Here is a 16,745-nt window from a genome sequence, read left to right on the forward strand (position 1 = left end):
CGTCTCACCGAGAGTGGGCCAGAAAATCACCTGTGTGCGTCCTACCATACCTTGTATCGTGGCAACAGGTACCCAAAGATGCCCAACTGAGAGACAGAATGGCTTCAAGGAGACTGCAGGACTGGGTCCACGGGAGAAATCAAGTCTTTTTCACTGAACGAGATGTTTAGTATGTGTGGTAATAACCCAGGGGAAAAACAGCTTTATAGAAGTCTTATTTTAAAACAGTAGCAGGAACTTTAAAAATTGGCTATGTCACCTCTCAACGCAACGTTCAATGAACAGGACCACGGCGGGTGCAGGTAACCTTTTTATTGAGGCACAACAAGGCATTGTAACCCGCCTGTACTGGAGGCAGTCAGTTTAGTAAGCTGAACGTTAATACAGTTAAGGATTAAGTGCAAACAATTATACATTCACAGCTTGACTAGCGAGGCTACATCACAATTTATAAAGTGCCAGATTAGTGCTAATTGTCATTCGGCCTGAAATTTTTCACCTTGGGGAGGCAAACAAAAAATAAGGCTCTCCTCCTTCCTCTGGGAAAGAAGACATTTTCCTACACCAACCAGTGCCAAGGACAGGGACTACTCCTCCCTTCAGCCCACTCATGCGAACACCATCCTCTCACTGCCGACGCCATACTTTCAATCCTGATAGAGCAGATAGCCGGAAAACGTGGAATACTTCCAACTGCTGCCGTAGATGGCTCCCCTGTGCAACCGCAGCCAGATCTGGTCTCCCTGGAAGAGCTGCAGGATGGCGTGGTTGCTGGCGGTCTCGTGGTCGGGAGCACCGTCGTTGGCGTAGGCCGACACCAGGACCTCCTCGTTCTTCATGAGGTTGACGTACAGTGGCACGTTCACCGCCAGCTTCAGCATGTGGAAGATGAACACGTACGTGCCGTTCACCGGGCAGTTGAACCGACCGAGCTGCAGGTCGAACGTCTCCCCCAGGTTGTTGAGGAGCAGATCAAACACGATCGGCTGGTCCAGCGTCCCAGGGGCCAGGTTGGAGGTTCTGGCCGCCGAGAAGGCCACGCGCATCTGCTGAGGCAGGGGGTAGACGTGGACTGGCAGTATGGTGGCCGCCGGATTGGTCACGGGCACGTCCACGGGGGTCATGCTACGGGAGTCTCCTTGGCCGGAGTCGCCACTGTTGAAGGTCTCGTTGTCCCGCTCCGGGCTGCTGACCTGAGAAGAATCACTCCACCCTGCTGTTTTATTAGCAACAGTGAGTTTCTCATAAGGAAACAGTTAGCTTTGAACACAACATGTAATATGAGTCGGCTACTGAAACACAGATTCGAGACACATTTTTATAGTCCATTCCAAAGCAGAAGCAGTGAAATACCACTAGACTGCACTTTGCTGGGAATTTCTGGTGCTGGGCTTTCACACTCCTACTCTACAGCCAGGGAGATCTAGAGGGTAAGGAACACTGGGTGACGTCCAGAGGCAGTCTGTATTCTTACCTGAGGCACAAGGCACCGCCCCCGCCTGCACCTGAGCCAGTGTGCTAAGGCCAGCGTTAACACACACTGGGTAACTCAGCAAAGCTGGTTAGAGGCAGCAAAACTAAAGGACAGGCTTGCATGCTTTCTACTCCTTCCTCACTGAGTTCACTTCTCAGCGATGCATCTTCCACTCCAAGTGGCTGCTGTAGGGCAGGTGTCTGGACGACACCGACACCCACGTCCCTTACAGAAGTGCCTGCACTGGAGACCCGGCTCCACTCGCAATTCCAGCTTCCTGCTACCGTGCACCCTGACACGCAGCAGGGGATGGCTCAAGAACTTGGGTCCTTGGGCCCTGCACCTGCATGGGAGAGCAGGAGGAGGCACCTGGCTCCTGGCTTCGGATCAGCACAGTGCGCTGGCAGTAGCAGCCATTTGGGGGGTGAACCAGTGGAAGGAAGACCTTTCTCTCCGTCTCTCTCTCTCACTGTGCAACTGTCTGTCAAAAAAAAAACTTGGGTCCCCGCCTCCTACAAGGGACACATACACACATACACTGAGTTCCTGGCTCCTGGCTGAGCACAGCAAGCATTCAGGGTGTGACCCAGGGGATGGGAGATCTGTCTCTCCTTCTCTCTCAAGTCAGCAAACCAACAATTTTTCTGGATCGGCTCATGTAGAAGAACTCAGGAAAACTGAGCTTAACAGAAGCCAGCTTTCAGAACCACTGGCCTCGAGCCATTCAGACATTGGGCTGGTTTTAATTGCATGATGAAAGCCTGTTTTTCAATTCCAAGTTAATGTGACATCATCTATGTGCAGTATTAAAAACACTAGCCAGAAATAATGCAAACACATAACGACTACCACATTTTCTTATAAAATAATTATCTTCAGCTTTTTTTTTAAGTTTATCGATTTCTTTGTGAAAAGCAGAGAGGGGGGAGGTATGGCAGGCAGGGAGAGATCATCAATCTTTCATCCACTGGTTCAGTCCCCAAAGGGCCACAACAGCCAGCTCTGGGCCACGCGGAAACCAGAAGCCGTGAACTCCATCCTGGTCTCCCACGTGGTGCAGGGCCCCAGCCCTTGTGTCACTCTGCACTGCCATCCCAGGCGCACTCGCAGGAAGCCCAACAGGAAGTGAAGCAGCTGGGACTGACAGCACTGCTCTGACTCGGGGTGCCAGTGTTCCAAGCGGAGGCTTAGCCACTGTGCTGCGACACTGGCCCCTGCAGTAATTACTGATCTTCTCAGGTCTGCTCAGTCTTGCCTCCTCACACTTTAAGAAGTGCTGTGGGGCCGGCGCTGCGGCTCAATAGGCTAATCCTCCGCCTTGTGGCGCCAGCACCCTGGGTTCTAGTCCCGGTCGGGGCGCCGGATTCTGTCCCAGTTGCCCCTCTTCCAGGCCAGCTCTTTGCTGTGGCCCGGGAGTGCAGTGGAGGATGGCCCAAGTGCTTGGGCCCTGCACCCCATGGGAGACCAGGAGAAGTACCTGGCTCTTGCCATCGGATCAGCACGGTGATCCAACGGCAAAGAAAGACCTTTCTCTCTGTCTCTCTCACTGTCCACTCTTCCTGTCAAAAAATAAAAAAATTAAAAAGAAGTGCTGGGGCTGGCACTGTGGCACAGTGGGTAAAACCGCCACCTACAGTGCCGGCATCCCATGTGGGTGCTGGTTTGATTCCTGGCTGCTGCACTTCCAATCCAGCTCTCTGCTATGGCCCGGGAAAGCAGTGGAAGATGGCCCAAATGCTTGGGCTCCCGCACCCCACCCAAGTGGAACCCAGAAGAAGCTCCTGGCTCCTGACTTAGGATCGGCGCAGCTCCAGCTGTTGCAGCCATATGGGGAGTGAACCAGTGGATGGAAGATCTCTCTGTCTCTCTCTCGTCCTCTGCCTCTCAGTAACTCTGGCTTTCAAATAAACACTTTTAAAAAAAGTGTTCTACATATACTGCTTTTTGAGTCAGTGTGTCTGAACTGTTGATTATTCAAATTTATCAGAGTAATGACAAGAAACTGTAAGTACTTCTTATTTAAAAATAAACCATCAGCCTGAAACACACAAAACTGTGCAGTCAGCATCAGGAGTATGTATCTAAGATTAAATTATGCTCTGGTGTTCAATTAATTTAGGTAACATACACCTCTAAGTAAGCTGACCACAGGATCCATAGCTCCTCTAGTCATGTCACACCTCCCCTAACAAGCAAGCGGAACACCGAGACAAAGGCTGAAAGTGCGCGGCCTGTGGAGGGCGCTCGGCAGGCGTCCAGGGCAAGCAGAGCACTGGTCACCGGCCCTTACCTCGCGAGTTTGTCCGAGGACCGCCAGAAGCTCCTCCTCGCTTGTAACACTGCTGGAAATTATCCTGAAAGCAACACAGGACATCCCCTTCTAGCACTGCAATTAGTGAGTGCCCAGGATTACCGACTGGTCAGTCTAAGATTATCCAGCTCCTCCTAGTGCTCCATCCTGCCTCCCCCAGCAGCCACACACCTGGGAAACCCATCAGCCAGGGGCAGGAACGGCCATGCTGGCTTCTCCTGGTAACTAACCTGCCCAACTAGCTACGTTCACACTTGTAAACCAACGAAGCACTCGGAGAACTCCGTGAAAGGCACAGTGCCAGGGCCAGCACTGTGGCACAGCCGGTGAAGCCGCCACCTGCACTCATGGGGGAGACCCGGAAGAAGCTCCTGGCTGCGGATCAGTCCAGCTCCGGCCATTGTGGCCATTTGAGGGGTGAGCCAGTGATGGAAGGTGTGTCTCTGTCTCTCTCTCTCCCCACACCCAGATCTAACTCTGCCTTTCAAATAAATAAATAAATCTTACTTAAAAATTCGCAGCACCTCACACCACTGAAGCTTCGTGTGACTGGCAGCCACGTACCCTCCTCTGGGTGATAGGAACGTCCAATTCAACCCTCCCCAGGACTTACAAGCAGTTCCAAGACTCCGCCATGGTTTAATCACAGCCTGGCAGCACCACCTGCCACACTCCCCACGTGGGGCAGAGACTCTTACCCTTTGGGAATAAGGAGTTCCAGGATAATCTCGCCCCTGGAACTGCAACTGGCTGTAATTCCCATTGGAAATTGAAGGGGGTCCTCTGTAAGCATCAAAGCCTAATGAATAAAAACACAGCAAGTTAAACTCAGCCATGGTGAAAACTAACTCTGTACTGCCTTAAAAATTCCACTGATCCTGTAATGCCATCAGCAGCCAGGCCTTCCGCAGGAGAAGACTACTGACATCGCTTCCACAGAGAAACACGCATCTATAAAACATCGCTGACTCTGAGTAAGCTGAGGTTAGAAATCTGCAACTGAAGAAACGCAGGAAGGGGCTGAATGCGGTGCTGTAAGTAGCTGCTTAAGGCCCGTGAAACACTGAACAACCGTAACTAAAACCTAAGAGATCACTACAGTCTCGACTCCATGCTCGTACCTGTGATATAATACGATCAGTAACAACTAGTTTTACCAAACACAATTAACTAAAAAAAGCAGTTACTCAAACATGAGGATAAATTCATGCCATCCCAAGCAAGATGGAAGCAGGCCGCTGTGGTGCAGTGGGCTGTGCTTCTGCCTGGGACACTGTAACCCGCCCCGCAGTGCCACTTCAAGTCCCAACCACTCCAGCTTCCCGCTAACGCGCTGGGCAGGCAGCAGATGATGGCCCAGGCACTCGAGTTTCTTCCACCCACGTGGACTTTCCAGATCCCATCTTTGGCCCGGCCTGACCCAGCCCTGACTGTTGGGGCGTGAACCAGCAGATGGCCGATCTCTCTCTCTCTTCTCTGTCCCTATCACTCTTTCACAGAACTAAATTTTAAAACAAAAACCAACAACAGGCCAGCATTACAGCAGAGTGGATTAAGCCCTGACATCAGTAACCCCTATCAACACACCTGTTCAAGTCCCAGCTGCTCCACTTCAAAGTCTGCTTCCTGACAATACACCTGGGAAAGCATCAGATGGCTCAAGCCCTTGAACCCCTGCTACCCACGTGGGAGACCAGGATGGAGCTGCCAGCTCCCAGCTTCAGTGTGACCCAGCCCTGGCTACTGTGGGCATTTGGGGAGAGAACCAGCAAACGGAAGATCTCTCTGCCTCCCTCTCCCCCTACCACTCTGCCTTGCAAATCAATAAATAAATCTTTAAAGCTCAGTCAACCTTTCACCTTCAGCCAGTCACAGAACCTATGCGCTTTCCTACAGAAAGGCAGTTCCTAGGAAAGAGAGGACAGGCGTATTAAAACGACTTTATTACTTACAAATAAAGAATTCTCTACCACATTACCACTGGCAATGACAAAAGAGAACAAGGTAAGGCAGTAACAGAGCAGGTGTAACTGGGGCTGGCCCAGAGCCTACCTTTGTAGCCTCCAGGGGAGCGGTAGGAGTTGGCCAGCAGCCTGCCCCCACGGGCGCACCCTCGCACAGAGCCCCGGCTCCCGACGAACGGCTGCGCAGGTCTGGGGAACACGCTCGTCTGTGCTGGGTAAAAGGCAAGGCTACCATTGCTTACTTGAACAGCTCCATCAGGAGGATGACTGGCTGCTTAAGGAAATAGTTCAAGAGTCCGAGAGTTAAATGGCAACAAAGGGCCAGTGCTCCTGAGATTTAAAAGTCGAGATATATCCGAACCCTCAGACACTGGCTCCCTTTACAAAAAAAACCCAGAGGTGTGTGTGTGTGTACATGCACACACAGAACATATCAAGTGAGCATCATTTGGCCTTCAAAAGGAAGCTATTCTGGCACATGCCACAGCACGGGTCGCACTGTCAAGACATCATGTCACGTGAAATAAGCCAACCGCACAGGGACCACGTTGTGGATACCACGTGTGTGAGTACCAAGGGGTGTCAAGTTCACACTCCGAGAGAACGGCTGTTGCCAAGGGCTGGAGGAGAGCAGAGGGTGGAGTTAGTGCAGAACAGGGAAGGTGCTGATGACTGCACACTTTGGATGCAGTTAATGCCACCGAACTGTAAAAAGGGTTATTTTTGTGTTATATATATTTTGTAATTTTTTTTAAAGAGTAGGGCAAATACTCCAGATCAGGAAATGTAAGGTAAAGAATTTTAATCAGAACCCGTAACTGGGAAGACATGATGAAAACCTCCTTTATGCAAATCACGCAGCCCAGCCATCAGGAGAGAATGCAGTGACACCACCTGTGGCCGCCAGGGATCCACATGGACTCAGCTGCTTAACTCAGGACTCTGAACACTCGGTGAATTCACTAAGAAGTCGCACAAAGCTCTAGTTTTTTTCATGATTGAGAACAGCATGAAAGATCATAGCGGTCTCCTATCCCTGGGCGAACAGTTCTGTAAGCACATCAAGTTATACCTTCACACTCACAGCTCTGTGTCAACTACGAGGGAAGACGGGCAGGACGGTGCATCATTTAACTGTAGCTCGGGACTCCTGCAGCCCATACCAGAGCCTGGATTCCAGTCCTGGCTCAACTTCCACTTCCGGCTTCCCGCTACCACGCATCCCAGCATGCAGCAGGAGGCTCAGGCAGGAGGGCCCCTGCCACCCACGGGGAGACAGAGAGGGAGCGTGTGCTCCTGGCTTCCGCCTGGCCCAGCTCTGGCTGCAGCGGCATTCAGGCAATCAACCAGGGGACACAAGAGACTGTTTACCTCTGCCTTTTAAATAAATATTTAGAACAGGGAAAAAAACAAAGGCCAGATAATCATTCTTCTGCACTTTGTAAAAGCACTAACAGAATGGTCTCAAAATCTGCACAGAAGCAGGACAGTGCTTCAACCTCAGTCACCGTCTAGGGCGATCAGAGCAACCAGTCTGCAGATTAGGTCCAGCACCTCAGAACTGCCAGTGCAACAAGTAAACGCCCAGGTGAACCTAACCACAGAGGCAGTGCTCGAGGAACACATGGAGACGTGACACGTGCTCGCCCCTCCAGCTGTGGCTGCCCCGGGCACACGTCTTACCAGTCTCTTGAGAAAGGACAGTTTGTTCCACGTGTATGGCTGGCAGCTGGCACTGGGGTGGCGTCTGTGTGCTCGCTGTCGTGAAACTCTGATTGTAGCCCGCTGAGTAAGCGGATTCTTTCATTTCTTGTTCTTTCCGTGGAGGCAGAGGTGCGTTAACATTAAATACCTTAAAAGACAAGGGTGCACTCAGTCACTTGTCAAGACTCACGCGTTAAGCTTGAAGGTGGCATCCCCTTCAACTCTCCAACATTCAAACAAGCCTTTAGCATGGGCCAAGGACCTGGACAGACGACACATGGCAAGTAAGCACAGGAAAACCCTCTCAGTAGGATTAGCCATTAGGGGAATGTCAATCAAAACCGCATTAAGATACCTCTTCCTACCCATTAGGATGGCTGTCATCCAAGAGACAGAAAATGAGTGGTGGCGAGATGTGGAAAAACTGGAACTGCCTGACACTGCCAGGGGTGCGATCCCGGGGGAAGACATGGTGGCTCCTGACCACGCCCAGAAGCGTCACCCTATGACCCAGCAACCCCACTTCTGGGGAAATACCCCGAGAACGGAAAGCAGGGACTCACACAGAACTTAGTACACCAAGGTTCATAGCATCATCACTCAGCACACTCAAAGGTACAAACAACCCACGTATCCGTCACCAGATGGACAGAAAGAGTAAGGGGCATAAATGAAGTGGAATTTTATCCCGCCATAAGAAACAAAATCCTGCCGCACACCTGTAAACTCCATGCTAGGTGAAATAAGCCAGACGATGCGTGGTTTTACTTAGATCAGGTACTTAGAACACACAAGTTCACGGCCACCAGGTAGTACAGAGGCCACCAGAGGCTGAGGCAAGTGGGAAATGGAAGTGATGACGGTTGAGTGGGTAGTTTCCGCTTGGGATCATGACAAAGACAGTGGTAATGGCGGCACAACACCGTGAATACACTCAGTGCCCCCAAGTGCACAAAGCGGCAGACCCTGTATTAGGTACAATATACCGCAGAGAAAAACCCCAACCTTTGTGAGGATACTTTCGAAGTTTGTATACAAGGGAAATTAAAAGATAAACTGATTTTGGTGCAAAAAAAAAAAAAAAAAACTAGAAATGTATGCATGTTTTTGTGACATGGATTCTTCATGAACTTTTAAGAGTCCTCCTATCTGGGTGCTGGCAGAATTGACACCCAAGAGTAAAAGCTAACCCCCCACTATCATGCCTTCACACTCGTGTCTGCTCAGAACAGGGAAGCGGAGTAGGGAACGAGGGTCTGTCTCCAGTAACTGGAGACACAGCAGTCCACCATTCACTGGACTTCTCCATGTGGAGGCTGCAACCTGTGAGACCCTGGCACTTCAATTAGCCAGCTCCTCACTCTGCTCTGTCCTCCTTACTGCACACAGCCCAGCACATGACAAGCTCCCGTCTCCCCAGATCGCCAACCTCCCTAGGAAAATCCAGCGTCCTGAGTACAAAGTCTCTTCTATTTCCCAGGGCTACAACTCCAGTGACTGCGAACAGGGCCTGGCTGCACAACCTCCTGCCTACCAAAGCAAAGACGAGTTTGACTTGGGTGGCGGTCAAACAGGCAGGCATGAGCAAAAAGGAACCGTGACAAGCATGCAGACGGCTGGCCCAGGGGCCCAGTCTGGCAGCTCACAGCCGACTGCAACACTGTCTGGCTGAGGACTCTATCTCATTCCGCCGGGGACCTCTGCCTGCTTTTAATCAGGCTACACAAAAAGTCGGTAAAACCAGTGTGGCAACACTGCGCAGGATCGCCAGACAGGGAGCGATGGAACAAGGCGACTAACACGTTCCATCAGGGCCAGCATCACGTGGGAAGGCGAACGAGCCGTGGGGTCAGTGGGCAGCCACGTGCCGTGGCTGCGTGACTGGCCCCACCCCCCACTGCGGGACACTGGGCACCAACAGGAGAGGCACCTGTTGGCTCACTGAGATGTTTCTTCCCCCAGAAGAACTACTTTGTACGTGTCTGTGCTTAGAGAACACGCATACACATCTAGCTTTATCAGTATAGCATATCTAAAAACGCCACACATCTGTCCCAACGATGAGAGAACCCCTCAGTGTGCATCTGCACCTCGTGTTCCGGGGGCTGTGGGTCGTCCCCAGGGTGACGTTAGCAAGCACTACGAAGCTGTTGCTGCACAACCATGCTCCTGACCCACACATCTCACTGACTGCATACGGGCCCGCACCCCAACCTGCTGGTTTGCTGGGAGGGAACGGGCTCTCATCAAACACCCTTCGAGAACCAGAGAGGCTGTGCACTGAACACTGATTCCCATGGGACCAATGCCAAATCCACCACCCCCAGTGACCCTGAGACCGAAGGCGGGCTCTGCCCGTGATGCCAGCGATGGATGCAGAGAGCCAACAGTTCTCCGGCAGCAGTGAGCCACGGCCAGCACCACGCTTCATACTCACTGTCTGCAGGGCTTGGAAAGGGGCTGTGTTAATGGTCACAGAACTGCTACTCGCTGGGGGTGACTGGAAGCCCTGCTCAGAGCCCTTGGCCATGGGCACGGCGGGAGAAGACGGTCGCTTGCTGGCGGTTACAGCTGCCTGGGGACGACAAATGCAGCATCAGCCAATCACCTGCCCCGTCACCAGCAGTTAGCTCCCACTAAACCCCAAACCGGTGGAAGTCAGCAAGTTCTTTGGGATGGCATTTGGACACAGGAATGCAGAAGAATGGCTTTTGCTTACCATTTCAAATCTCAACTGCTGAGGCGGCACGGCCCTATTTGCTTTGCACAACCTGCTGACTAAGGGAAAGCGCCTTCCCAGTGAGCGGCGCGGCCGGGCGAGCAGACCAGGGGCTCGGCCACACGGGCAGCTCGAACCTTTCCAACCCTGAAACGCCATCTCCGCCCGAGAACCCGGCTCCGCCCCCAAGCACACGGCAGGACGAGGCTTGGGGGAGGCTCCCTAGGTACACCTCCAGTTTCTCCGCTTTCAGTGCGTACTCGTCGGTTTCCAGGTCCGCTTCTCGGAGAAGAAAACTGACCCTGCCCTGATTTAAATCATCCTCACCTGAGGGAGCCAAGTCTTACCAGATCATAAATCCAAAAGCCACCAGAAACCGCCCCAATCAGAGTGTGCAGCACACAGAGCTGAGTTACCTGACAACCATCACTTCCTCCTCTTACAGGGAGCACCCAAAACTACCCTGAGATCAGCATCCCATGACCTGTTAGCTGTGTCTGCTTCTACTCTCAAGGGAAAGCACATGCCTCCACAGTAGTGAGCCCTCAAAGTAAAACCCCACAGTTGCTCAACCAATGACCCCACCCCTAAAAATTCATGTTCCGTCACTGCCTCTGTCTGAAGCATCTGCTGCAACACAGCCAAGACTAAACTCAGAACCGAATACACCAACACCGTGTTGGAAGAGGCTTTCTGATGAGCAGTCAGCGCTCACCAACACGACAAAGCGACTCAACGGGCAGCGGCCAGATGAGTGACTTGCGCAAAGCAGTCCTGTTTTTTCGTGTTCAGACTTGGCACATCTATCCCACGAGATACGGCGTGAAATCCACTTCATGGCAAAGCCACAAGAAAGCCAGCAGTGCTCGTGTCAAGACCGGAAGGAGCAGAGGGCAACGCCTCGGAGACCGAGATGGGCACATCGTGGACCCGAGCACGCCGGTCCCTCCCAAGAGAAGCCGCCTCTGCTACCTCTACAGGAAGCAAAGAACCCAGAGGAATCACTCGTATTACCTCAGGGGTCTCTGAGGTCATAAACTCTGCTTCTGATCCCGAAGACACCTGGTCGGCAGTGACCAAGCCAGCGTTGGTGCTGCGGGTGCCTGGAGAAGCAGCCTGCACATGGGAGGACAGAGAACAGCATCACAGCCACGCCGTGCGCACCGGCACCTGCACCTGGCGCTTTCTGGGCCCTGGGTTTCTTGACACCTAACTTTCTTTATCAACCTAAGCACTTTACACGTGCTACACATATTCACATATTTAATCCTAACAATAAAACCCCTGAATGGTTGACCAGCAGGCAGAGCCAAAGAAAGGTTAAGTGACTGCCCCCCCCAACCCCCATCACACTAAAACCCAGCACCACAACTAAGGTGGGAGCTCCAAACCCAGGCAGCCCCATCACCCAACTGGGCGGCCCCCGACTGCACCCTCCCTTTCGAGACCCTTGGCCCTAGAAAGTCGGGTGCACACTCCAGGCACGGGCACCTGCACAGAAGGAGGGAGCAGGAGGTGAGGTGACAGTGAGTTAGGCGTTTCTGACTGGTTGGGTCAACAGGTGCAGTCTTTCCCCGCCCAAAGCTCGCCAGTGAATGCCAACAGGGCTCCGTGATGCTAGGGCAAAGACGGAGCAGCTGGGGAGCCAAGCACCGGGAGGAAGCGCCCGGGGACAGAGCCTGCAGCAAGTGTGACCCGCGCGACACTCAGAGCTCTAGGAAGGAAGCCCAGAACGCACAGACGCAGCCGCAAAAACTGAGCAACACGCAGCCAACAGCGTCCTCTGTCCCCACGTTCCAGGTGGTTCTGAGGCTCAAGCAGTGCAGTGGGGAAGGGTTTAGAATTTCTAAGAAACTCAAGTGTCTGTAGAACTAGGCCTTTCTTCTCGCCAACTAAAATAATGAGACGACTACTGGAGCTGCTTGGGGAGCCAGCTCACCCTGCTGCTGAGTGAAGACAAAGACGCCAACTCGGCGGTCATGCCTAAACACACACATGCTTAGGTAACACCCCTAACAATTCTGCTCCAGTAGGTCTCAGCTAATACCTAGCAAGATGCATTCTTATTGAAGTGACCAGCGGACTCTCTGACACAGCCATGCCACAGCCTCTGCACCAGGGAACAAACTGCATCTATGGCTTCTGAAAACCCTGGTCACTGGACAGCCTTGTGTAGACTGGGGCAACAGATGCTAACTGAAGTAAGGAGTGGAGTGGGGGACCGCGGGGTAAAACCCCACTGGTACCCCAGCCCGCAGACACAGTCTGAAAACTGAGCCCCATCTTAGCAAGCTACGTCCAAACAACCATGAACAAGCGGCATCACGGGTAGGCTCTTGGAGGGGAAAGACTGCACCTGTCGAACCAAGCGGTGGGAAACACCCAACGCGCCGTCAGGGCAGCCACTGTGGAGAACACTGCCACACGGTTTTCAGAGGGAGGCTGACAACGTTTTTTGACAAGTTCAGAGACCAGAAAACTAGTGAGCCTTGAGCAGACCCCTGAGGGAAATGCAACACGACATTCAGAAACCTCACTGCTCTGACGGCTTGGCCCCGCTAAGTGCAACCTGGGAGAATCAGTTCCTGACGGCGTCAACTATTAAGCAGGGAAGGAGACTGCTGAACCACAGGCCACTCAAAGCAAGCTTCTTTCTCGGGACCCTGAGTGTTCTCTCACAGCAAGTGGCTCACGTGGCTCGACAGCACTCGGGCAAGGTCCTCGGAATCCCTCGGGCTTGCTTGCCCCTGACTAGTGAAGTAACTACTGCAACAGATGTCATCAGAAGTCACTATAGGGCACCAGTGTTGGGGCACAGCAGGCCAAGCTACCGCCTGCGATGCCGGCATCCCATAGGAGTGCCGGTTAGGGACCCAGCTGTTCCACTTCTGCTCCTGCTCCCTCCCTGTGCACCTGGGAAAGAGGCAGCAAACAGCCCAACTGCTTGGTCTGCTGCACCCTTGTGAGACACCGAGACAGGGCTCCAGGCTCCAGCCTGGCCCAGCCTGGTCAGCCATGGATAGAAGTTCTCCCAAACTCTGCCTTTACAAATGAGTAAGTCCATCTTTGGAAGAAAAACAAAGTCATTTTCGGACCAGTTGTGCTTAACTTTAGAACGAGCTAGACCCTAGAGATACTTTCAGAAACTTAGGGACATCACAATCAGTCACCCTCATCATTCTTGCCAAAAGCAAGCGGCTCTTCCACAAACAGCCAGGGACAGTAAGTGAGAAACTAACTTGGAAATGTTACCTGCAATGGCTCTTGAAGAAAGTCACTCTGACTGGACAGATTCTGCTCTGTAGATGCTGCAAAGAGGGAATTAGGAGAATGTTACTGAGGCTGGAGAGGGTCACTGCGCATCACCCAGGGAAGTCTCAAGTCCACACATTGTCATGCAAGTGTGAATGGGAGAGCTGACACTGCGGCATAGCAGGTAAAGCCGCCACCTGCAGTGCTGGCATCCCATATGGGCGCCGGTTCAAGTCCTGGCTGCTCCACTTCCCCGTCCAGCTCTCTGCTATGGCCTGGGAAAGCAGCAGAAGATGGCCCAAGTCCTTGGCGCCCTGCACCCACGTGGGAGATCTGGAAGCAGCTCCTGCTTCGGATTGACGCAGCTCCGGCTGTAGTGGCCAACTGGGAGTGAACCAGCAGATGGAAGACCTCTCTCTCTCTCTCTCTCTCTCTCTCTGCCTCTCCTTCTCTGTGTAACTCTTTCAAATAAATATTTTTTAAGAAAACTGAATGGGAGGGACTAGGTTTCACAGCCACCCACACGTGCTCTCAGACCTTTAAAGACAGCAGACTACAGAAGAGTCGATGCTAGCTCCATCTGTGATGCACACAGACTTTAAGGGTAAACAGAAGCAGAACTAAAGGCAGAAGCTGCACTTCAAGGCTTCCAGAAGAACCCAGACTTCAAAAAACAACTGGTGACAGTCACCTGCGAGATGAAACCCGAGCTGTCACCAACACTAACGAACGAGCCTTCAGTCTCAGCTGCGTCCCTGTCTCTCTAGGTTTTCTTCCTCTCTGGTTCCATTACGAATACGCTTCTCAGCGAGGTTCTTGTCCACCGCTCTCTGGACTCTCCCTGCTTCACCCGGGATTGAGCACACCAGTCTCCCGGCAGGGGTCTGCTGCTGGCTGCAGATACGCCCAGCTCTCCGTCAGTCCTACCCTGAGCAGCAGCCGCGGTGCACAAAGCCCAAGCTGGGAAGCATCAGCGCAGACTCCAGTCCAGGCCCCACGCTTGGCCGCTGGGCTCGGCACTGTACTAACACCACTGCAGCAGCCTCACTCACAGTGGGGATCCACGAGCCCCAGCACCATACAGAGTCCAGGGCAGTCAACAAGCTCTTGTCCGAATCCACCCCCAAGAAGACAGAAAGCTGCAAAAAACTGTTGTCAACTTCACTCACCCACATGGGACTTTCCCAAAAAAATCCAAGTCAAAGGACCCTTACCTCCTAACGCGATCTACCCATACGAAACTGCTAACAGATGGACAGAGCTGAAGTGGCTTAACAGACGTAATTCAACCCTGAGGATACCTCGAGTGCCATCATCTGTGAAACCGACCGACAGACACCAAGCGGTCCCCAGACTCCCTACACTGCCCACTCACCTCCTGGGCTGCCTGGAGCAGTTGAAGGCGGCTGTGACGATGGAATTGCACTTGAAGGTTTGTCAAAATCCAGAACAGATTCCTAAAACGAGATTGTACACGACAAACAGGAACAAAGATTCTTCACTCAACAGCTCTCACCATTAATCACAGTATTCCCACAGCCCAGCCAACTAAAGCAATAGCTCTCCAGCTAACAACCATCTCACAGTGCTAAAAAACAAACTGAAGAAATCCAGAGTTTAAATTAACTGACAGACCCCAAGCCTTGATCAACAGTTCAAACTACAATAGTAGAATAAAACACATAGGAAAAAAAAAAAAAAAAAAAAAACAGCTGCATTAGTAACTCAGAGTGCAAACTTGGAAACAAAGGCCTGACTCAAGGTCCTGGGCCTAAGCACCCGTCCTGGTCCAGGTGGAGCCCTCACGGCCACTATTCCCAACAGTGAGGGCATCGATTTCCCCTCCAACACTTACTAGCCCGCCCTGTTCAACACTGTCATCGTGAGAACTCAGTCTCCTCTACCTAGGTTCTCCCTCAAGATTTCAACACTTTACACACATTCTTAGTTTTTTTTATCTTCCAACAATGTGAAGAGACTGGTTATTCCTTCATTGTGCAAATCCATGGAGGGCTGGAGGTTAATTAACTCACCCCAACTTACACAGCTGGTTAAGAAGTACAACGGGGATTAAAACCCAGGCCTAAAGCCAACGATCAAGAACCACTGTCCTCAATTTTCAATTGAAGAAACTGAAAATCATTTGCCTAAACTCTCGGGAGCAGGCAGAGCCAGGACCTGTACCCATTCAGGACACCAGCATCCTCGCTGTCAACCAGTCTCCCTGTAATGCTTTGGATCCCGATAGCAGCTGCACGTGTCCCACTGGACGCTTCCTAAAGTGACTCATACTTGCATAAAGTTACAGGTTCCTTGAATCTGGGTCATCAGGTCCTGCAGTTTTTCCTTCCTCAGCGCTGGATCCTTCGGGAGGGCAGATGAAGAACCTATGGGCTGATGCATAGGGTTAGGCACCTGCAAGACAGACCCACACCCGGGACAAAGAAATTCAACTTCCAGAAGAGCGCACACTCAGCAGATTCATCTCAGGTGAACAGCTTCCACTTCAATACACTTCCCAATCAGCTAAGCCAACGTTACAGCTTTTCCCACTTCCAGACAGCTTTAATGGAAATCCTTCTGATTCACAGAAAATGTTCTTTTCTTATTTAAAGATTTTATTTATTTATAGGAGAGGTAGAGTTACAGACAGTGAGAGGGAGAGGCAGAGAGAAAGGTCTTCCTTCCGTTGGTTCAAGCCCCAAATGGCCGCTACGGCCAGAGTTGCGACGATCCGAAGCCAGGAGCCAAGTGCTTCTTCCCAGTCTCCCACGCAGGTGCAAGGGCCCAAGCACTTGAGCCATCTTCTACTGCTTTCTCAGGCCATAGCAGAGAGCTGGATGGGAAGAGGACCAGCTGGGACTAGAACCAACGCCCATATGGGATGCCAGCGCCACAGGCGGAGGGTTAACCTACTGCGCCATGGTGCCGGCCAGAAGATACTCTTTTTAAAGAGAGGCCCCAGAAGACCGCAACTTCCTTAAGTTTTCATTTCAGACATAGTTCCCACGTAGTCCTCTGTAAGATGTCACGGACTACTGGGAAATACAAACCACTTATTTTCTTCCCAGGTAAAAATGCATCCTACCACGTTAAACACACAAACCGTTTCATAGATGTCTGAGTTTAAGCTGTGTGTGTGTATATATATGTATGTACCCAACACATCCTGGAAGTGAGGAAGTGAACAGCTGTATTTGCCTCTCAGCTAAGTACACTCTGGAGGGCTTACTGGTGTTTCCAGGGCCGTTAGTCCTCACGCTCATGTGATTGAAACTCCCACAAAGTACACCTAATTTGCAGTCACTCCTTCCAGCTGTG

The 16,745-nt window shown here is 52.0% G+C and overlaps 1 protein-coding gene across 14 annotated transcripts in view; it reads right to left on the reverse strand.

Annotated features, from left to right (window-relative positions):
- Positions 1 to 297: 297 nt before the first annotated feature.
- The window catches only part of CAPRIN2 (caprin family member 2), a 46,847-nt gene continuing 30,399 nt past the window's right edge, over positions 298 to 16,745 (reverse strand). For 3 of the 14 annotated variants that reach the window (XM_008259437.4, XM_070049604.1, XM_051850381.2), the window contains exons 10-19: positions 15,717 to 15,839; positions 14,800 to 14,881; positions 13,425 to 13,480; positions 11,187 to 11,288; positions 9,891 to 10,028; positions 7,433 to 7,601; positions 5,838 to 6,023; positions 4,484 to 4,584; positions 3,765 to 3,828; positions 298 to 1,216 (exon numbers count right to left, since the gene is read on the reverse strand). In XM_008259437.4, coding sequence (XP_008257659.1) covers positions 648 to 1,216; positions 3,765 to 3,828; positions 4,484 to 4,584; positions 5,838 to 6,023; positions 7,433 to 7,601; positions 9,891 to 10,028; positions 11,187 to 11,288; positions 13,425 to 13,480; positions 14,800 to 14,881; positions 15,717 to 15,839 — 1,590 coding nt within the window. In that variant the 3' untranslated portion in view covers positions 298 to 647. The remainder of the gene's footprint in view (positions 1,217 to 3,764; positions 3,829 to 4,483; positions 4,585 to 5,837; positions 6,024 to 7,432; positions 7,602 to 9,890; positions 10,029 to 11,186; positions 11,289 to 13,424; positions 13,481 to 14,799; positions 14,882 to 15,716; positions 15,840 to 16,745) is intronic. The other 11 variants (XM_051850392.2, XM_008259442.4, XM_070049602.1 and 8 more) reach the window with 11 other exon arrangements.

This window comes from Oryctolagus cuniculus, chromosome 9 (genome assembly GCF_964237555.1).
Source record: "Oryctolagus cuniculus chromosome 9, mOryCun1.1, whole genome shotgun sequence".
Lineage (NCBI taxonomy): Eukaryota > Metazoa > Chordata > Mammalia > Lagomorpha > Leporidae > Oryctolagus > Oryctolagus cuniculus.